Here is a 23,175-nt window from a genome sequence, read left to right as displayed (position 1 = left end):
CCTCTTTGTTAACTTCCTCGTCTGCCGTCTTGCATTTGAGTCCTCACCTTTTCCCCACCGTGACTGACGGCTCAGAGCCCATTGTGACTCTGACAACTCCCAGGCTTTGAAATATATTCAATTAAAGCCCTTTTAACAAAATTGCATTTTGTGGAACTTCATAAAGAACATTATTCTTGTTCTACAAAATCATCTCTCTCTCTCGCTCTCTCTCTCCTTCATCTCTCTCTTTCTCTCTCTTTCTCTCTTCTCTGCAACACATCTTATCAACCACTGAAAGAAACACTATTTTGTACAGAAATTCATGATTCCAGATGATGAATCAAAGTGACTGTAGTGACGACCAGCAGGTTGTCATGTTTGGTTTTTAGTGATATGTGATATACTGTATATGAAATTTTCAACATGATGAAATGTAATGACTTTGTTACATAATCTATTAACTTTTCATCTAGCGCCATCATCAGGTCAGCATTTTAATTTGTCCAGTATTTTAGTTTTTGACCAAATATCTAGCCTCGGCTTTACTTTGTGTGTAGTGCTTGTTGGCAAAGCTTAGCATGCTTACATGCCAAACTTCACATGGTAAACATTATACCTGACAAACATCAGTGAGCATATTAACATGTAAACATGATCATTTATCTCAAACCACCCCAGTGGCACCGCTGTGTAATCTTTTCACATCATCTGATCCAGTGGATGGAGCAATTTGGACAAGCAACATTTTTTTCCCTCATCTACATTATGTTGGGACAACTGGGAGTGTTTCTGAAGACTAAATGGTCCCTGAGAGTGATGTGCTTGTAATTATGTGCATACTGAACACTCGACTAAAACAAACAGTCACTGATTGCAGTCAATATATCAGAGCTGGATAAAGCCAGTGCAAGAGTTTGAAAATGTATAAACTGAATATGAAAGTGTTGTCGTTTTAGGTTTTAACAATGTCAGATTTGTCATTGTGATCTGATCTGTGATATGGGACATACAAACTGAGATTTAAGAATGGATATAATATGTAAGAAAGAGAGCTACTGGATGAAGCCTGCAGCTGTCATGATCTTGATTTTCTGTTTCCTGTTTATTTTGAAATGTTCACTTCCCCTTGTGTCATGTCTTGTCTTACATCCTGTCCTTGGGTTTTTCCCTGTTTCTGTGATTGTTGATTTGATCCTCCTGTGTCCATTCACCCTGCCCTTGTGTCTTTGCCTTTCTCCCCCAGCTGTGTCTCGTTCAGTATGTGTATATATCCCTGCTGTCCCATTGTTCCTGGTCTGTTCGTCATCCTTGTTGAATCAATGTTCCTAGTGTGTGTTGGCCTACGGTTCCTTGTGCTTCCTCGTGTCATCCCGGCTTGTGTTTTCAGTTTACGTTTTATCTTGTCTTTTTGTATTTTTAAGCTTTTTATAAATAAAGCTCTCCTTTTGTTAACCCTTGTCTGGTGTCCTGCATTTGGGTCCACCTCTTCACCACATCGTAACAATAGAGGCATATCTATAAGGTCTATTTGTTGCTAACAGGCTATTGTTGTGGTATTTATGCAACATACTTCTCAGCAATCATCTGTCAATCAAACTGTGGTAGTATGATGATGTCTTCCATTGATTCCTAATGCTAATAAAGAATGCATGTCTTTAGTTTGCACTCTTTGTCTTTTCAGTCATGGTTTCTTCTTTCTCTTCTTTTTCTTTTTTGTTCTAAACCATCCAGAATGGTAAAATAAAAAACCTTCCTGCAAGCTGACAATTATATGATAATGTAGGAGAATATTACTATGATCTTCCACAACAACTCAAGGAAGTTTAATTACTTCATTTGAATAAATTGTACATCCTGAATATGTAAATATTGCAATATATACAGTATTTGTAAGGACTCAAAAGCAAGTTGAAAGTAGCATGAGTGTGCAGCTGAATTCTCCTCTGAAGCCATTGGGAGGATTTCTTGATTGTTTTCCTTGTGTGTGAGGTTCCACATGAGTATTCTCTTTGGTCGTTTCTCTACAAAGACCGCCACTCCAAAGAAAGAAAGATAAAAGAAAATACAAAGTCCATTTCTTTTCCTGCTCAGCACATACTTGTCAGTTGTTATTATGTGGAGTTCTTTTGCACTGTGCAAGGAGAAAATAAAAGGTTCAGCGGCGGTCAAACCTTTGAAGTGACACAGGCCATCACTAACATTTGTTACAAGGAGGCTCAGGCGGACTGAATACTAATTAGGCCTGTTTTTTCCCTAAGTGATCTGGCTGTAAAAATCTGCACAGTTTTAAAAGAATCATAATTAGAAAAAGGCTACTCATGGACGCTCACGATAAATTCAATGACTTTTTCAAGATAAAGGGGTAGATATGAAAACTGAACTCAATAGTGTGACATTTTTGGAAATTCACTTATTCATTTTCTTGCCGAAAGTTAGATGAAAGGTTGATAGCACTCTCGTGTCTGTACATTAAATATGAAGCTACAGCCAGCAGCTGGTTATCTTAGATTAGCATAAGGCTTGGAGGGCAAACAGCTAGCCTGCTATGTAACGAAATCTGACTACCAGCATCTGAGAGAACAGATTCCCTTCCCCTTCTTTGCAGCAGACAACCACTTCTTTTCCACATCAGGCCATATGTGAGTCAGTTAAGACACCATTTTCTCACTCAGCAGTCACACATGCAGTTCCTATTTGTATTAACAATCAAAGCACTCACAGGTAATTCCAAGATGATAAAAGAAATCCTACATAGCTCTATAGCTCAAATTGAAATTCAGATTTGGTATAAAAGGTTTTTTGTCGTAGAAAGAAATTCCCATTTGTCACACATATGCTAAGATTACTGTGCTAAAAACTCTTCCCCCTCTATTAGAGCCTTTACGTCTTTTGTGTATAATAAGCCTGGATCTTTTCCTATCTGAATGAAAAAACAATTATCCAGTGGAGTTAAATGGCGTAGTGTGTGTGTGCTTCTTCCTATCAAGCTCAGATACAGAGAGAAATATAGCTCAAGTCAAAAGCTAATCCTTCTCAGAAACACGTGGAAATAAGCAGCAAATATATTTAAAAAAAAGTAATTGAGAATGTCTTTTTTTCACTAAAGGAGACATTTTATTCACGTTTCCATTTATGTACTCAGAATGAAAGGAAATTATTGTAAGATGGTACTTTATTGGTTTCAAGAGATGGAATTGCACCAGCCCAGAGTCTTAGTTGAATTATCATATCCTTGATTTTAAGCATGTACAGTAGGTAGATCTTACACAAACCATTGAGACATTCAGTTCACTGTTGTTTAGAATCCAGTTTTTAATATTTAAATGAACTATAAAAAGCACATTAAAACATTTTCTCATTTTAGTTACAAAAATGGGTCACCTAAAGGGCTTCTCATTGCATTCACAGAAGGATTTGAACAGTGGATGTCTAACAGTTAACGTATTTCTCTCTTAAAAAATCCCCACCCAAAATATATAAACTTAATTGCTTAACCAAGGTATATACAGGGCATAACATCCTTGCATCTTACAGGTTATCAAGAAAGTTTGAGGTATACAACCAAAATAAAAAGCCTGTCGGAAAACAAAACAGAAAAAAAACAACAAAATAGAATTAAATAAAGGAAAACTGAATGCCATGATTGCTTCCTACTAGCACAGGATCACAACATTAGTGGGAGATGTTGCCGTATACGTGCTGGTGTGATACTTCCAGTTGTTTCACGTACGGTGACAAGGGCAAAAAAGCAAATAACCTCAAGCTTTGGACTGTCAATATATACAATGGGAATACAGTCTAATTTAGCAATAGAGAATTGTTTGAATGCTCAATTTATTTGCTTCATGACAAATACACAGTATGTGTTGAACAAAAAAATATCAGAATTATAAATTTATTTGATTGAATGATGTCTTTAACTTACACTGTATATCTTTGAACCAACATTGAAATTAAAGAGCCGGAAGCAGAATCTGATACACATGCAAGTTTTGAAAGTGGATTCAGAAATAACAGTATTGTACAAAATAATAATTACAGGTTTTTTTTATTATTATCAAAATATACCTTCTTTCTTAGCACCTCTTTATATTTTTTTTGTGTGTTTTGAACAAGCACCATTGTAGTCGTTTTCATACAGCACCTGGAGGAACCAGAGAGGAGGTCTGTGTCTCCTCATGTCGGCTGACCCCCTCTGTAGGTTACCTCCGATTCACCCTCCTCTGCCACGCGTTCAAATGTCCTTCACCTTTGCTCCATAACGTGGTTAAGTCATGTGGTTCGAGCCCTACAAGGGCAACAAGTATTTTCCTGGGTTACACGTACATACATGAAAAGACATGTTTGCTACACCATCTCTTATTCAAAACTTGCATGTGGCATAGAAAAGGGTGGGGGCTAGAAATGGGGTTTGGTGGTACCCAAAACGTCTCAACTTGACTTTCTTTGCTGGCCCCATCAAGTCCTTTTTTTTTCTCTTTCGTTTTTATTTAGCCAAGGAAGCAGATGGGCCCAACTTCAAACCCAAACTTCTGGTTAGGGTCCCCAAAGTCAGTCAACATGACATCGATGATTGGAACCTGATCGATTTTGGGAGTATTAATCTCCATCACAGTCTTTCCATAGCCCTTCCTCGTCTGCAACGAGAGATACAGAGGAACCAATTAGACAAGCAAAACAATGCACACATTTTGTCACATGTCTCTAACTGCACAAAACCTTTTACTGTATGTTCATGCTGATCATTAGGTCTTTAGACTTGAGCTACTGGGAAAACTTTACTAATGTGCATCAGAAGAGAGTTGTGCTTTTTACACTCATTAGCTGTCATCAGCTCCAATGATAGCTTTCCACTCTTCTTTTCACTACTAATGTGATTTCACATCAGGAATATATTAGTTCCAAAGGCATGAGAAACTGGACATGACTCACCGCACATCCGTCGGAGAGGGCCTTGATGTAAGGGTTATTGTCATACGACATCTCCTCATCATTGGCACCCAGGAAGCGCAGAGCCTTGTTGTAGCTGTCGCTGGTGGCGTCGTGCCACGCCACAGACTGGTGGCAGCTGTAGGTGAAGTTTTGCCTGGCAGAGGCTGTCAGTAGTCTGAGGAAGGTCATCTGTACCATGTTTATTGAGTTTCCATCTGCGTCAACATAGGAAAACTGTTGGTGGAAAAAGAGAGAGAGAGAGAGAGAGAGAGAGAGAGAGAGAGAGAGAGAGGTTAAAGGTAAGAAACAAACAGTTGGATTTATTAATTTGTTTATCAAAAAGAATAAAAAATACAAAGGAATAGTCAAACATAATAATAAAGAAATTAGAAGACTAAACAATAAAGGAAACTGAAAGAAACAAGAAATGTTCCACTCAAGCTATAGAATAATCAACATTGCTACTGGGAAATAAGATGTTAACAGGTTTTTGTAAATGACAGAAAATGCATGCGTTAGATCTCCAACAGACAGTTTTGCATCTACATGAACATTTGGCCTCATTGAAACATAAAGCAATATGATCATACTTAGACTGCCTGGTAGAGTGAATAATTAATTAGTGTGAAAGATTGTTCCACAGATTGAGTCTATTAACGGATCTAAATCACAAAACAGCTTTGACAAGTCTAGTGGCTAATAGCTGCATGCTAACATTAACCTTAGTTGCTTTGTAACTATTACTTTTAACATTACTGAATGGAGCCACAGTACTTTCAAATAAACTGCTGAGGAGTTCAAATATGTCCAGACATGTTACATCACAAGCCCTCTGTTCAACAAAGGCATATTTGCTCAAACAGACAATCCCTGCTAACTTCTGGTCAGATGGATCCAAGCTTCTCGCCCACGTCAATAACCCAGAAGAACATTATTTCACAGCCAGAGGATTTCTACACTTAGGCATTAGTAGTCCTATGGTACTTTAATTCTAACATGGCCAGCATTATCAAATGACCTCATTAAGTTAACTTGCAGTATAATGTGTTAAGATATTCAGTCCCCATGTAAGTACAGTTGGAAAACAGATTTTCCAAAAGGCTGTGAAAGATGTGCAGACAACACATTGAGCAAGACACATGTATGCATCATTGTATTATTTTGTGCAATACCACATTAACAGTACTTTGTCTTATAGTATATATGGTAGTTTAATAGCACATAGTATGTTTGACAACAAATGTAACAATAGTGTCAGTTTAATAAATGTTATCTTTATGACCCTTTTTGTCTTGAATCTAGAGATCTCCAGAACACAAAAGACCGTGACTTAAGCATTAACTCTGTGTAAACCTTGTCTGAATATGTGCAGTGAAAGAGCCCTGATACTCTGCTACCATATCGTACTGTATAAAGTTCTGTCACAGTCAGTCTGTTCTCTGTGGAAATACATCAGCTTGACACCAGTTTGATGGAGCAGGACAAACTTGTTTCTTTCATTTCTGACTACAAGAAATAGGAGCAGATGTTTTTAATTTTCAGTTCAAAGGCAGAGTGGGGACTAGAGGTATACTAAAAGACTGAGGCATTCTGCTAGAGTCCTCTGTAATGTTTTATTGATGCTCTCTTCTTTATATAAAACAGTCTAAGAATTGTAATGAATTTGAATGACACGTGAAATGTGGCACTAGTTCAAAAGGATGTAGATTATTTTAACCATAAACCAATCTTGTTCATGATAAAAGCATATATCTTGTACTTTGAATGATCTCTGCTCTGTCTTTGCCTAAAATATGAACACTTTGGGATGTCTTTATGGGGAGCAACTCTGGGTCTCTGCCTCACAATTTCATGGGTGGTGCTGCTATTTGAGTCTATATGTAGCTGCTTGCCATTTTGCAGTGTCCCTGCACCAGTACATAGGAGCATGCACAGACAGTAGGAGAGATGGAATAGTCCTTTCAGTTTAGCACTGAGTGAATGAGTTTCTGTTTTGTGCAGTAAGCTGAAGGATGTGAATGAAAGAAGATGAAAAAAGACTTACTATTTTACCACGCTTAAATTCACTGAACCATGTCCCAGGGAGTTCTTTGGGCCATGAAGATATTCTGACCTGTGAAAAGCAAAACCAGACAGGGCATATTAATACTAGACATTATCATGGGCCTTATATTTAGTTATGAATCCTCAGCCGCTCTCATATTCCCAGTTTGTCAAATACCGGCACTTTGTCACGGCCCTCTGCATTTAATACCAACACACAATGCACCCTTTTAAACGTCTGTACTAGGCGCACCAGGCTTTCAACTAGATCAAATGTTAACCCATCCGCTGCAATATTAGACACTCAGAACACTCCGTCCGCTAACAAAGAAGGTCGGGTGAACAGACGGGTCAAACAAACACAGACCATCACCCAGGAGACTGCGGTTCGTGTCTTGCATGAAAGCAAATCTCAACATTAACTTAAGTTATGTAACAAACAAACAGATTTTATTCCAACCCATGATCCTTTCCTAAACCTAACCAAGTAGTTGTGTTGCCTAAACCTAAGTAATGCAAAGGGGTACCCAATGTGTTAAAAAGTGACGCAAAGGCTTTCTGACTAAGCGTCCGTGTGGGTCGAGTTGTGAATAAGAGCGGGAATCATGCTGTGAACATGAGGAAAAAAAGCTTGTTGTATAAAGCACAGCCTCAAGGGTAGCATTAACGTTTATCATCTGGGAGCAGAAGATAAACCTCTGTACTATTTTAATATCTTTTACAAAAACTTTATAAAGTCAAATCATTCTATAGTATTTGCCTTTTTTTATGTTGTTTGCACTACGTTGAATATCAAATCTGTACAAGCTTAGCCCTGAAGCAAATCAAATGGCTTCTATTGACAACTTCAGCTTAGTGCTGTGCTGTTTGTTGATATGTTGTTTCTTCATGATGTCTTAATATGTGGTGAGAAATGATGATTGGGAAACAGGCGGTTATGAATCTCGTGGGTACAATCCAAAATCACTTACTCCATTAGACTTCTTATCTGGATAGATGCAGGTTTCGCCCCCGGCGGTGAAGTTACAGTAGACTTTGAAGGAATCCCCGGAGCAGCCTTGGTTTGGATCAATCCAGTATTCGCCTAAGGAGAACCAAGCACACTCAAACACCATGTTCTACTAATGTCAACGGAAAATGGCTTAAAGCTGCTTTTCAAAGTGTGCTAGAATTCCTTGATTCTATGTGAAGTTCTGCGCTGAAGTAATTCACTTCTCATTGTCACGGCTTATACACTGCTGAATAAAAGGTATTGTTATGCCTGAAGCAGGGTATAATTTATGTGCAACAATTTTGACAAAACGTTTTCCTCAACAGAAGTTAAATGTGTAATGATAAACCTAAACCAATCCAAACAACTTGTTTCTTTCTCATTGCTCCACTTTGCATGTCGATCACCCTTAACAGTACAAAGTAAACTGAGGGTCCAGAGGTTATGTAAAATGACTTAATTAAACTGCAAACAGTAGGCACATATTTACCAAAGTAGACAGACCAAACGCTATCAAAGGAACAAAGGGAAACGTTCTAACATTGATGTTCTCAATCACTGTTTTCACTTGAGCTTCAGTTTGTTAGGAAATCAGGTGTCTTAATGAAGAACAACATGTGAGAGAATGGAGACGATCTCTAGAGTCTCAATTATAGCGGGTTGAATTAAGCTCTTCTTTGCTGCAGCCTGACTTTGTGATTATCACTGACAAGTGGGGATGTTTTAATATAAAAATCTCTTTCAGCATTTCTTTTCTCTCCTGCTTTGATTGAGCTTACCATCAGGGAACTCTGGGTGGCAGAGCTGCAGATCCTTACATGTCCTGGCAGGATTGTTTTGTGTGCCCATAGGGTATTTCATGCGTTCTATGTCCTGTTTGAGGTTGTTGAGTGAGCCGAAGATGTCCTCCATGCCCTCGCCGTAGTCCATGATGGCAGCGGCTGCGTCTGACTGCATGTCACTGGAGCGCTTGCTCTTCCTAGGTGACTGGATGGGCAGGGGCTGAATAACTTCGCCTGGTGGACCCTGTAAATTAGATTTCATACAAGAAGACAGACCTTAGATTTTGTACAATTCTACAGTATTGGGACAATTTTACTTAGTGAGAAAAGAGGCAACAGCAGTGGTTAACTACTCACAGGAGGACCAGGAGGACCAATTGTACCAGTGTCTCCTTTTGTACCAGCAGGACCCTGACAAACATAAATAGAAACATGTCATCCAAGTAAAATACAAGTCAAGTCCTTTTATTTATATAGCACATTTAAAAACGACAGCATTTGAGAAACAGAATACAACCAACAGACAATTAAAAGGCAGTAAGAAGACATTACAAATAAGTTAAGAGGGGACTTCTGTGACATAAAGTGACAGTATGCCTTAAGAAACACTGATATTACTCACACTTGAACCCTTGGATCCTTTGGGACCTTGAGGACCCTGCACGATATAAGACATAAGCACAGCAATTTGGCAAAGTCATTCTATCATCAGTGTAGAATGTAAATGAATGAATGAATCAGTAAAGACTTACAGGCAGACCAGGGGGACCTGGGGGACCGAGAGGACCGGAGGATCCACTGATACCCTGTGATAAAATGAGAAGTCACATATGTATTAAAGAAACATTGGAGACAAAAGCAATTTTGTGAGACTTGAATAATGAGTGAAATAGAAAAGATAGAAGTATAATGGCACAGGAGGAGGGATATGTAATGGAGATTTAGTTTATGAGCTTAACAAATGCAGAATGAGCTTTGATGTGGATTTCTTTTTTATTATTATTATTATTATTATTATTATTATTATTATTTACTGAGATGAGAAAAAGTCTTTATCTTTCAGCCATCAAGAGAAGGCCAAACACTGCACTTGTAAAATGGCGTTTCTTTGAATCCAGCAATTCACAACCTTATAGCTCAATTTTGTCAGGAAATAAAGCCAAAGAAATGAGGCCTATTTCCAGACCCTAAAATAGAAGTGGTAAACTGAGTGAAAACCTTTTTGAAGACCTTGTGCTGTGACAAAAGGGACATTACGATTTCATTAGGCTTAATCTCCCGATACTTAATCCAACCCATCATCTTAAATCACTAAACCAGGGCAGTCCAAGGGCCACAGCAGGACAGAATAGCATATTCTGTCATTCTGCAATGTTTATTTAAAAATGGATGAAGGCTGACATCAGTCCTTTATCAAGACTGAGCTTCAACCTTCTTTCAGTACTGCTGCCTGTTTTAAGGGAGGGCTCAGTGGTTGAGAAAGAATATCTTGATCATAATGCTGTAGTTCAGAAGGAAACTCCACAATGCAGTCATATTATCACAGCAGGCATCAAATACTGATCACAACGAAGCAAGTGGTAAAAACTAAATGTGTGTGTGCTCATTAGAAAACAGTGGGAACTGAAGAAAAACAGTTAGAGACGTGGCGATATACATAATAAATGAAATTATATTCCGTCTAAAAAAAGTCAAGGAGAGACCAAAAGTTTAAAAAAGATGCCTCAAAACCATGTTAATATAGTTGTTGTTTTTTTTACATCCTTTGCTTTGAGCAATTTGAAGCAGTAATCCAATCTGCCCAACAGAATGTTTTCTCATTGTGGACATTTTGAGTAAAGAGATGTGCATTGCAGTGCAGGACTCAGCTGCACTGCAATGGGTTTTAGTCAACAGCAAGGGACTTTGGCAAGATCCGTGGTCACAATGGAAGGGCAAGAGGTGGAGGGCAAATGGCCTGAGGACCAACATGGGAATGGAGTTATCAATTACTTACACCATCTCCCTTGCCACCGTGAGAACCTTGGGGTCCGGGCAAACCTCGGTCGCCCTTCTCTCCTTGCTCACCAGGGGGTCCGATCAGGCCAATCAAACCTGGATGACCCTGTAGGACAAAAAGAACAGTCAAGGATAAGAGCAAAGTTCCTTTGTGTACTCAAACTCTAGCTTTTGCAAATATGTCTGAAATGGGAAAAACTCAAACGGCTTCCTTCCACAAAACTGATATACACATGGGAGGCTGTGAAGGGTGAAGTTTCATTACCATACACATCCTCAGGCATTGTAATTGAAATGTCTCTCAAGCAACAGACACACAAAAAATACACAAAAAAACCAGAAACAATCTTCATTACAAAGATGATGACTTTGAAATAGGCAAGCACCAACCAGGCCCAATGATTTGAGAGCATTAAAAACGCACAACACGGTGCCTCTATTGTGTGTTTTAAACTGCTCTTTCTCATGCCATCACCTCAGTGTGTGGGTGGCAATTTAGATAGAGTAATGTGTGCTGTCTGAATATCTTTTGCAGTTATATTTTACCAGCAAATTTGATAGTGGCAGCGAAGAAAATTGCAAAGAAAAGATTGGACCGATTAGAGTGATACATCACATTCAGTTGCATATTCAATCCTGTTGAGAGTTTTTCTCTTACAGTAGCTTTGGCAAAAACTAATTTTGTTTCCTTAATGTTAACATAAGATGTCATGTGTTAAGCTCTGTGCAGCCTTGACTGAAGTCCGAACCTAGATCACTGCCCTAAAGGGTTCTTAAAATGTATTCATGTTCATCTTTCAGCCTATTCGGAACCTGGGAAATGAAATCAGCCTGCAGTCAGACACAAGGAAAAAGTGTTACACTCACCTTTTCACCTTTAGACCCAGGGTCCCCTTTCAAACCAGGAAGACCAGGAGGACCCTAAACAACAAGAGCAGAAATAAAAAATCTATTTCGCAGAGAAAGACAAAAAAACCAGAGAGAGGACAGAGTGAGGAAAACTTGAGTCAGAGAATGAGGCAATAAGGACAAAGAAACATGAAAGGAAACAAAAGAAATGGCATGAAAACCATCAATTATATAGAGAGAGACAGGTGAAAACCATCCACGTTTTACAGATATGACTCATAGGGACAGTCCAGCTTTTATTGTTTACCCTGACTAAACTACTCCAACTGTACAAGGACAGATACACAGTGAGAAAGAGAGAGCAAGATATCATGTATACTAACCATTGGACCAGGTGGACCATCTTGTCCTGAGGAGCCGGGCAGTCCTTGTTCACCCTGTGAAAAGGCATTAAATTGCAGTGAGTATTACAGCCTGCTGTATTTTCTCTAGCCTGCCATTGATTTGCTGTGCTCAGCACGATGATTAATAGCCCAAACAGGAGAAAAAAAGTGCGCTGGAATAAACAAGCAAAACTAAAGTATAAGCCAAATGGATGTATTGATTATTCCATGAAGTCTATCATCAGGCCTAAGCAGTACCTTTTTACTGCGTGTGTACACTGTATGTGTGTGTCTGTAATTGAGCATGCATGGTTGTTTGAGAGTGGAGCTGAATGTATATGCAGTGTATCACAGCGAAATATCACTATTGTAGCTCAGACTTACAACAGGGCCAGGGATTCCACGCAGACCCTCTGGACCGGGCTTTCCTGAAGGTCCCTGGGGTCCAACTGGTCCTGTTTTACCGGCTGGTCCCTCTGAACCTGCCTCTCCCTGTATACAGATGTTGTAAAAGCATGACTCAGGCAGAAAAATATAACACCATTTAAGCTTACAGTACAAGTATATGCTACTTTCAGGTACTATTTTATTATTTTTGGATCAAAACAGATGATATTTTACTGATTTCTTGAAAAGCATTTACATTTGATCAAATTCACGTTAAAAAAGTATTCTTCCATGATGGTGGTTAAACACATATCCAGTGATTGAGAACATTTTGTGTTTTACATTACTACCTTGAATATAAGAACAGTCAAATAAACATAGAATCAATGCCTCTTGTACAATCTGCTTTTAGGGAACCAGGGAGGACACCAAATGCCACTGACAGTGGTATATCTGGTTATTCACAAAACATTTAGATCATTAAATAATTTGTACTGTTTGGTAATGGTATAAAATAAAATCCAAATTCTGTGGCACATAAAAAACACTTGATCTGTTGTTTTCAGGTTTTCTTTTGAGGCTCTTGGTATCTCAGAGTATTTTTTATCAGAATGCAGCTGTGGGCTGCTTGTAGCTTTAAATTATGCTGAGACAGTATGCAGTGTGAAGATGGGGTAAATGGGGACAAGTAAACAGGAGTCTAAGTCATCAAATGAGCCAAAGTGTTCCTGTTCCTCCAAATGAGGTTCTGAACAGGCACAACAATATAGGGTGCTACATCATGCTATGTTTTCATTTTACGTTCATGAGAAACATGAGTGCCACGGCTGACTTTAATCTGAAATACATCAATATGCACAGAGACTAGACACAGCTCATGGAAATAAGATACCAAGTTTGATCCGCAAACGAGCTGTTTGTGTAAGTACATTTTATATATATTCAGCGTGCGCAAGCTGGTGATAATTGATTCAACTTATGCACAAAGCAACAGATCACATGTACAGATTTAAACAATGAAAGCAGGAAGTTGGTGTAAAACAAGTGCAAACTCAGAAAAACTTAGTTTGGGCTCTGAATTAGAGTAAAAATAGGAAAGCATGAAACTGGGAATACCTGAGGGCTAGACGGCTTTTGTCAATCTTGAAATTAAGTCACAGCACAATGCAAGAAACAAGTTAATCTTAGTTTAACACAATAGGCTGCATCCATACATTTCCATCTAATCTAAAGTGGGAATTAAATTACTTCTGCATTTTTGCACTTTTAGTTCAAGAGGAGGAACAATGTGGTCAGGGGGGTTGGTGGACTCGCTGAGACGACTCTACTGTGCGGAGAATTAATTGATTTTGTTACCTTCGCGCCCTTCTCTCCTTGCCTGCCCTCTGTACCAGCAGTCCCCGGAGGTCCCTGAGGAGGATGACAGGACACTGCTTTAGCATTTCAACACAGCATCAACACACTAACTGTACAACAAGACTGTACACAAAAGGGAATATTCATCATTGACCTTTCACAGTATTTCAGAGGCTAACATCAGTAAGCAAAAAGTTATGTATCCGTTTGTATGTTGGTTCTTTAAAAGAAAATAAATATGTACAATGCTGCATCCTAAACGTTCTGTACATGCTTTGGTCTTTGGTCCACAACAAGGGATGAGCATCACCAGAGATTGTGTCAGGTCATCTCTCCAGTCTCTTTGCATTTCAGTTGACTTTTATTAGATTTCCTATCGAACAATCGTCTTGCAGATAAATACTTGGTGGATGCTGTCTTCGAACATATAATAATCCAATGCCCTTGAATGTGTTCTACTTTAGTTATATCAAGATCTATTTGAGTGACTTGGACATGCCTTTGTCTGCCCTCATAGACAAACCATCATGCAGCCTTGTGCAAATTCAAAACACAAACAGCCTTCTTCAGTCATGCCAAGGGTTGGCAGGACGTCTTATCTTTCTGGTGAGGAGCTCTCAGGTCCACAACTCCACCTCCAGTCGTCCCTCTTCAAAACTACTCTCCATCCAAATTCTCCTCTCATCTTGGCCGACTGAAGCCTGAGTGCTATTGACTGAGAGGCTATAATGTAAGCTCGCCTCCTGTCTTGAGCTTTCATGTTTTCCTGATGTGGACCTCTTACTGGTGGGGAAGAAGCTCTTGATCAGCCCAAAGAGTCATTTCAATTGTAGCATGATATACAGCAGGTAGAATCAATGTGTAAGTGTTATTTTTGTCAAAGTTGCCAGTATCAGGTGTATGAGACAGTTTATTACTGTTCTTAATTGCATACAATTGCTATCAGTTACTGAGAGTGCATTAAAGGGTAACAAATTAAGTAGTGACCTGAATACACCGGGAAAAAAAAGCATTAAAGCCAGATGAGGTTAATAACTTTTCCATACTTTTTTTTCAACAGGCAAAGTTGAATATATTTACAGTATTAAGGCATTAGCAAATCAGATTGAATGAAATGTGCTGCAATGCTAAATTAACTTATTCAGAATCAGAGGCCGTGCTAAAGAGAGATTTAAGGATTGTTGCAATTGTATACAGGCAAAATGCTGAGAAGACACAGAAAGGGCCACCAGATCTTAAACAACTCTTGCTGTGGAATTATGTATTCAAAAGAGCAACCTGTTGGGAAGCAGTAGGGATCATCTTAGGCCCCTTTTTTCCCCTAAGCGATTAAAGACCTAGTATGAGTGATAAAATAGCCCTTTTCCTTACCATAATCCCCGGGCCATTTAGGTGCAGCATATGCTGATACCATGCTAAATACTCAGAATGTAAATTTCATTGGGCACATTAGAAAAGCAATCAACCCTGGTTTAAAAATGCATGACATGTTTCTTCTCCAATTGGATCGAGCCTTGGAGTCTTTCTTTGAAATGCAGTCAGTCATTTGAGATTGTGACTTTTCTTTCAAATTCAGGAGAATAGCTGCTCATTTTCATGTGGACTTTGAGCTTCACATCATATTGGAAATATGTTAATATTCCACCTCAGATGTGTGCATTAAAAAAGCAGCTTACTGGCTTTGATATTTCACTCCATTATCTCAACCTTATAATGTAGGATACTGGCTAGAGTGTGAATAAACATCATAGAAACATACACTTTTCATGTGGTAAAATATTAGTATTATAACCTTGAGAAGTTTTCTTAAAGTACAGATCCAGTTCTCTTAGTAAAGGCTGACAAAATGTGTGATAATCAGATCACATTCAACACATTAAAGGCTTCACGTTTTTATTTTAATTCATTCCTTTTTTTGGGTGGAACCTTCTTCTCTCACAACCTCTTAACAACTTTACCACGTCCATGTTGTGCCTTTGTTTTGCTCTGACTGTCAGTCCAGCAGCCATGGATCAATAATGTGTCAGACTTGCTATATCTCTCTCTCGCTTTCTTCCCACTGCCACAAGGACGTAAATGAGTTTGGAACCCAAGGCCTTTTTTTCCAGCTATTTTCGGTAAGCCTTTTCAATTTCTTGCTCAAAAAAAGATTCATGATTTTCACATCCTGCCATTCATTTCTCAATAGGCTTAAATAGGGATTTCTTTCACAGACAGCGCAACGCCTTGACCCCTTAAATCCCCCACTTTGTTTCCCCCACTCTACTTTTAATGAAAATGAATCTCTCCTGCTTTACTGCCAGGATTGAGTTGTTGAAGAGGAGTTGTTGCAAAGCAAGGCGGGATACTGGTCTGTTGGCTAAGGAGCCAGAGTACAAAGCCAACAGATACACTACCTTCATCTTTTTTGAAATAGGGCTAAGACATTTCTCAAGGGTTTGTTGAGTCATGCTTTTAACACTGACAAAGCTTTGGTCAGCAAGAGATTCCAAATCAAAAGAACTCATTCATGCAATGGTAAAATGCCAACAATGGGGAACACCTGGGATGCACAAATACAATACTGTAGTAGATGTAGCTGTAAGGGGACCACACTTACTCTTTTGCCAGGTGGTCCAGGTGGACCGGCTTCTCCTGATGGACCTGGAGGTCCCTGAAAACATGCAAGAAGACAGGAGATGCAGGATACTATTACAGACAATAACACAAGTTGTATTAACAAATGAGTCAGTGCTGATATCATTTTGATGAGAGCAGCATGCCTCACTAAATCTTTCATTATGTCTGCCAAAAGGACAATAACACAGAGAGCATATTGACATTAGGAAATATTCAACGCCAGGAGAGTCCAGAAGAGTTGAGCCAAAACTCAAAGTTGGAACTGCCTGAAATGATATCAAATGATACATCCAGTGCTTCCTGACACATTCTCATCCAATTACCTGCAAGCAATTAAATCAATGTTTTTTATCATATGCATTGGTAAATATTTGTTGTCCTGAAAAGTGAAGTAGGTATTCAGCTGTTTTATAGGTTGAGCACACAGTTACAGGTAAATTACAAATAGATATGTTTTCCTCTCAAAGAGCACTGAACTATTATACAAAGGTTTATCATATTTAATATACCTTCTGAAACATTGTTTTCCACTGTAGCATTTCAGTATGCAATCAGAGTTCATAAACATCCATTCATTACAAATTAAAATATGTAACATCCATGGAGTAAATACAACATGTTTTGTGTTTGGCAATAATAAAGGCTCATTTACATTCATAAATGTTAATTAAGAGTTGTGATTCATAGCGCTTTTTTCACAGGGCCAGCACATCATTGTTTGGCTTTTATTTCTAATCATACTTAATAAATGTGCAAAGCAGATGAGTCCATTTACCCTACACCCAAGAGTAGGGAGTAAATATCCTGAATTAAAATGCTGCAGTGTAAATTATTTACTGACTAGATATAATTACAGCTTATACTGCAGGCAAAATTTTGCTGGACTACTATAATATTAAATAAAAGTAAACAAGACATATTCATACTCATTCATACAAATCTTATTGTTAAGATAATTACATTATATTAGGTGCTTGTAAAGTGTCCCTCAAATGAGCCATATACAATACATGTTGTATAGTCATGCAGTCATTTGTTCTGTTCTAATACTGGGAAATAACAACAACTTACCGCCTGACCGGCTTCACCATCCTCTCCCTTCTCTCCCGATTCTCCATCAGTGCCCTGTACAAGAGAGAAGTGCTGGTTAGATGAAGTCTGGACTGAACATATCTATCCTCTATTTCATCTATCATACTGTTACATTTATGGATTTAACATGATTCACAAAACAAAAACCTCAATGATTTACTGTATATGGGTCTGTATGTAGTAAATATTGCTAAAATATTTCATACTTACAGCAACACCTGGCTCTCCAGGAGGACCAGGGTCTCCAGGGAATCCAACAGGACCCTGTAAGAGAGAGAAATGACATGCATCAGTGTAGCAAAATAAACCTGAGGGGCTGCTGCTGAAACATAATTTCCCTGGCTACAGGTATTAAGGACATGCCAGTAATTTAGACAGTGATTTAGTCTTGGTGCACCTGGTAACGACCATTGAAGGCAATTTGATGGACTTGATGATGATGTTGCAAATGCAAGAGAAAAAGCCTCGGCACATTTCCTTACCATGCAGGCATAAAAAATTATCTCCCTCAATATAAAGGCTTTTTAGCTCAAGGCGGGTGAGGGACATTTCCTCTAAAGCAGTGTATTTGAGCCTGTTAGACTGAGCACCGGAAAACACTGATTGTGAGAGTATTTGGCGGACGTACAGAGTTGCCCTTTGGACCATCATCTCCAGGGGGTCCTTTGGCACCAGCAGGTCCAGCAGCTCCGGGGGGGCCAGCTTCTCCTTTCTCTCCTCTCTCGCCTTTAGGCCCCTATAGCGGTGGGGGTTGGAGAAAGGCATTCATTACATCAGTACAGTACTACAGGGGTCCGCAATAAGAGTCTACACTGAACTGAATGGGGAATACAAATTGATGTGTGGACATACTGCACTACTGAGAGAATGTTGGATCCAAAGCTGATCTCAGGGTGTGTAACAGAGGACCACAACACTGCTGATGTGAAATGACAGAAAAGTCTACTTGTGTTTTTCTGCACCATGAGCTCTTAGAAATGATGTGACTGTACCTTTACAGTCCTGTTTTGTATGATAAAGCACTTCTGCTTTGTTGCATAAAATAATTCAGCCGATTCTCTTAATTATGATTTGGTAGCAAATTGTCAGATGAGTCAATATCATTTATTTTTGTTAGTAATAACTAATACATACACTAATGATGTCTACACTATATTGTAGTAATTAGTTATTATTGAGTAATTATTGTCCCAATGCCATCAGTACTTAATGCAACACTTAAATGTAAAAAGACTGGAAGAATAACTGAAAGGCGTTGGGTTGGGCTGTGCTTATGATTGAGACTTAAGCTGCACACTGACTTTGGAAATGTCAATGACAGCAGCAGTTTGATGGGAACTAGCAGGGGACATTATGAATGCTTGTAATCAGGCTCCTCTGCCACTCCTACTGGAGATACGCCATCTTTTCAATCTGCTGTTGTACCTCAATAATGATGAATGAGGCAGCCGAGCTAATAGAGCCATCAATGATGGGTGTTTGGTAAAAGTTAAAAAAGCTAATCAAATTGTCATAAATCTCTGTTTGGTAATAACACAGGCAAGCACATGGACATGGCAAATTAACATGCAATCTTTCAGAATCTTTTTTTTTTTTTTTGCAATTACTATAACAAGCACTATAATTACAACACTCTAAATACATGGTAATACTTTTCTGTTCTTCACTTCTGCACCATTGTAGCTGTCAAAACAGAGCAAATGCAAATCCCAGCTAAAAGCTGTACAAAGTGGGTGTCTGGTGTTTAAGGCCAACTTGCTTCATGGTGGCTGCAATCATTGTTCTTTAGGACAGAAGCAACATGGCGTATCTTCCTGGTAATTATGTCTTAAGACTCTGGGAAGAGACTCAATTTGGCAGGCCATGTGGACATGGGGTGCAAAGCAGAAGAGTCATGCTGAGATGAACTACCAGCCTCAATGTGAGGAGCAATTACTTTCAGTGTGATGAATACAGTGTCACACTGAAGAAAAAAACCTTCTCGCCAGTTTGGATTATGCTCTATATTTGCCTTAAGCTATCCATTAAGCATCTGTTTTCCTGGCGATAACATACAAATATATGTTGCTGATACTGTTTACTATATTGCTGTAGCAAAAATAAACTGTATCAACCTTAGTGGGGTGTGCATTAAAGTAATATAAAGGGAAGAGAAGGTACTTTTAAAAAAGAAGTGCCTTATAAAACATAGAAACATAAGATATTGCTGCAACACATATTCAGTTTGACAAACTAGCTCACTTACCCCAGTTCCAGCCTCTCCGCTTGGTCCTGGATTTCCGGCCTCACCTTGTTCACCCTGTGGTTTGACAATTGTCAGTGTCAAGACAGATAAACCTTCAACTTCCTCATGGAGTGCTTGCAAATTCACATCTATCATTTGAAAAAAGTCCCACCTACGGTAACAAAATAGTTCTTACATATCAATGCTTAATGATGTTATCAATATCAACAAAAGCCAGACATGTACCTAACTAAGTCTATAACTGTAGTTGATACACGGATGCTAGTGCCCACTTAAAGAGTTGCTATCCCTTAATTATCCATATTGCAGAGTCGTAACCCTAACCCATGGAACAACATTAAGCATTTATTATGCAGCAGTCTGAAGTAAAATGGACGAATCTGGTTGGAAGCATTGTATAATAGACAATCATGTCAAGGCACTAACTCAGACAAAAAGCCTGGGCATATGAAATTAATAGACTGCAGGTGGTAACAAAAGGGGCTGGAATGGGGGGTGGGCAGCAGTATTACAGTCCCATTGCCCAACATCACGTGAGGCAGGCAAAACACCCTGGGGTGCCGAGTTGTGACTCTTACCTTCTCACCCACGGATCCCATGGGGCCCACACCACCTGGAGGGCCTTGTGGACCCTGCAGCAGGAAATAAAGAAAGACATTAGTTATCATCCATCACCTAAGGAGAGGACACTTGATGATATCCAGGCATCGCAATGTAAGATAGGTGGGGTATGCCCACTAAAGATGGAACAGGTCTTTTTAAATATTTGCAGGTTTTATAACTTTGTGTAAACACGTTATCAGTTAGCCATACGTACATCAGCTCCACTAGGACCTTGAGGACCTCTGGGACCAGGGGGACCAGGAGGGCCCTGCAGAAAAGAAACACAGTATTGTTAAAGTGCATTAAACAATTATAAGAGTGCGTACAAGAATCAGATGTGTGTCTTACCATGGGGCCAACATCACCGTTCTCTCCCTTCTCACCAGGAGGTCCAGGAAGACCCTGAGGACAACACAAATAAATAAACAGTTATATTTTCAGAAAAGAAAATAATCATGTTATGAGCACAAGGTGCTGTTGAATGAATAAACAATGTTGTTCTTAATGATTAAAACTTGTCTGTGCTGTTAAATGCATTCACAACAGCTGTTCCAGCCTGAAATGTGATTTGACGGCTGGAATACATTGTAGTGATGCACTAAAATATTAAACATATCTGTGGGCCAGAACATGCATAAATGAAACCCTTGAATCCATGTTTTAGCTGAAGTCTCATCCTATTATCTGTTCAATTAAATATTCAATGAATATATGCTGAGCAAGGTCAAGAACAAGTCTCTAACCAGATGAACCAGAGGCCCTAAAAACAGTTGATGTTGTGCAGACAAACCAAATAGAGAACTAATAGATTCAGAAGCAGTGCAATTTAGTGATGACACCAGGAATATTTTAAATTGTTATCCATAGCAAATATACTAAATATTTTAAATAGCTCTTTCAATAAAGGAAAAGACATGGTAGGGCAAGTATGCCATGCATTGGAAAGCCAAACTTAGCTAGACTTTCTGAAATAGCTGTTGGTAGTGAAGACCTGATGTATGAGATACCTCCACACTTGGGTTTAAGCTTCCTTAAATAAAGAGGCGAAGGGGAGATGATTTTATTCTACAACTCTGTCTCCAGCTCGACTAACATGTAAGACAAGACTCCTTTTCTGTTTGCGTTCCATTTTGTAGTCAGTGAAAGTTTCATCTTCACACAAAGGTGCAGACAGAGATCTAGCTCAGTCACGCATGTTAAATGAGCAGCTTGGTCAAGACCTCATATGTGCGTTTGATCCCTGACATTTCTACTGGTAATTGCGATGATTAAATAGCTGTTCCCTGCTTCGCCTTCTGACTGTGTGTCTGTTCTTGATTCAGAGGGAGTTTGTCATCAGTGCAAGTTGTACGGTTGCAAGGGAGGAGATCAAAGAATGCATTCCTTTACATTTGCTTACACCATAAGCTGACTCTTGGCTTTCTGTTTGTGCATGTGTGCATTGCCCTACATCTAAGCTTGTATGTGTTCATGCCACCGCTTGTAAGTATTTTCCGTGGGTGCTAAAAAGTGTGTGTAGCTGCATGCTGATTTCTGCCGTGCTAAGAAATCTCATTTGTGTAAAGGTCTCCTCTAGTCTGAGATCATTAGCGGTGCTACTAATTATACAGCATGGTAAATGTGCTCGATGAGGAACTGACTATCGGAGCAGGTCAGTCCCCACAATTAATTGAATCGCTATGGGTAGTGAATTACTCCCAATTAAAAGTCCATTGAATATAATCCTGCAGAGGATAGTACCTTGGAAGGATGAACCGTAGTGTATGTAATTTCATCAAGACAATGACCCCAATCTCTGCAGTAAACTCTTAACGTGTTTAGTTTAAGAAGTTGATTACTAATAAAGCAGATAATTACTAACAAATGGGCTACGGAGGGAAAGGTCCTATCTCGTTCGATTATTATCATGGTGATACAAAACATCATTAAGCCTAGTTGTAGTGTGGATTGGTTATGTGTACAGTTTTTGTATCAACCTGATCTGTTTTTTTCACTCTAATATTGCCCTCATATTTTCAGTCTGGCTTAAACTATATCCTTGAATACTTTACCACACACCTATAACACAAAATGTTGCATATCAAAAAGCAAAATGAGGCCAAATGCCTTTTTTGGCGATGGAGGATGGAAGTTGCCAACAAATAAACGCAAGAGATGTAATCTTTGCAGTTCATAGCTTCGTCAACAAACAATACACACCACAGATACAACTAAAGCAGAGTACACTGCATAGGCAACTGTGTAGGTGTGTGAGTTTGTGTGTTTGCACTGAAGCATGGTGTAGCAAAATAGGAATTCCTAATTGTTTTATATTAAGTTTGTCCCCTGCATCAGACTCATTGTGTTTTTCTTCTTTCCACCCCTTGTACATAGTTAACAAGCTCTTCCTTTCCCAGCTTCAGGTGATTATTGTACGCATACAATGTGAAAGTTACAAGACCACAGAAGAAGAAATGCTATCACCTAACAGGTGAAACAGTCACAGTACAGTGACGGTACAGTGGACACAGGTCGGAGTCACTGGTATAGGACATCCACTCGGGCCAATGTGTACCTTGCCACTACCTTGTGTGTCTTTGTAGAGAAGATAATTGAGGTGGCTGTTTTGATGCAGGTCATATACCACTAATATGTGTTGGACTAAATTTGAGTATAGACCAAATATATAAAACATTTGGTTAAGTTGGCCAATTTTCCTCTAGACAAGAAATTGCAATATAATTGAGCTAATCTTTTTGTTTAATGTTTTTAAAGGCTTATTCTAAAAAAAACTCCTGACATGAATGAAACTGCATCAGAAATAAGTGGCACTTCCAAACCTCGATGACAGAGCTTAACTTATGTTGTGAGTAAAGCTTAAGAACTGAATATGGCACTAAAAGCTTTGTGAAGACAATTGTTTTGCGTGTGGAG

The 23,175-nt window shown here is 39.0% G+C and overlaps 1 protein-coding gene across 1 annotated transcript in view; it reads right to left on the bottom strand.

Moving 5' to 3' along the window:
* Positions 1-3,159: 3,159 nt before the first annotated feature.
* Positions 3,160-23,175, bottom strand: part of col11a1a (collagen, type XI, alpha 1a) — an 85,890-nt gene continuing 65,874 nt past the window's right edge. The window contains 21 exon segments of the mRNA XM_029457717.1: positions 3,160-4,619; positions 4,915-5,148; positions 6,959-7,027; positions 7,929-8,041; positions 8,728-8,974; positions 9,088-9,141; positions 9,353-9,388; positions 9,483-9,536; positions 10,727-10,834; positions 11,596-11,649; positions 11,961-12,014; positions 12,345-12,452; positions 13,704-13,757; positions 16,303-16,356; positions 17,394-17,447; positions 17,625-17,678; positions 18,043-18,150; positions 19,660-19,713; positions 20,238-20,291; positions 20,477-20,530; positions 20,611-20,664. Coding sequence (XP_029313577.1) covers positions 4,473-4,619; positions 4,915-5,148; positions 6,959-7,027; positions 7,929-8,041; positions 8,728-8,974; positions 9,088-9,141; positions 9,353-9,388; positions 9,483-9,536; positions 10,727-10,834; positions 11,596-11,649; positions 11,961-12,014; positions 12,345-12,452; positions 13,704-13,757; positions 16,303-16,356; positions 17,394-17,447; positions 17,625-17,678; positions 18,043-18,150; positions 19,660-19,713; positions 20,238-20,291; positions 20,477-20,530; positions 20,611-20,664 — 1,818 coding nt within the window. The 3' untranslated portion in view covers positions 3,160-4,472.

This window comes from Cottoperca gobio, chromosome 20 (genome assembly GCF_900634415.1).
Source record: "Cottoperca gobio chromosome 20, fCotGob3.1, whole genome shotgun sequence".
In the NCBI taxonomy this organism is placed as follows: Eukaryota; Metazoa; Chordata; class Actinopteri; order Perciformes; family Bovichtidae; genus Cottoperca; species Cottoperca gobio.
This window is presented reverse-complemented; position numbering and strand designations above follow the sequence as displayed.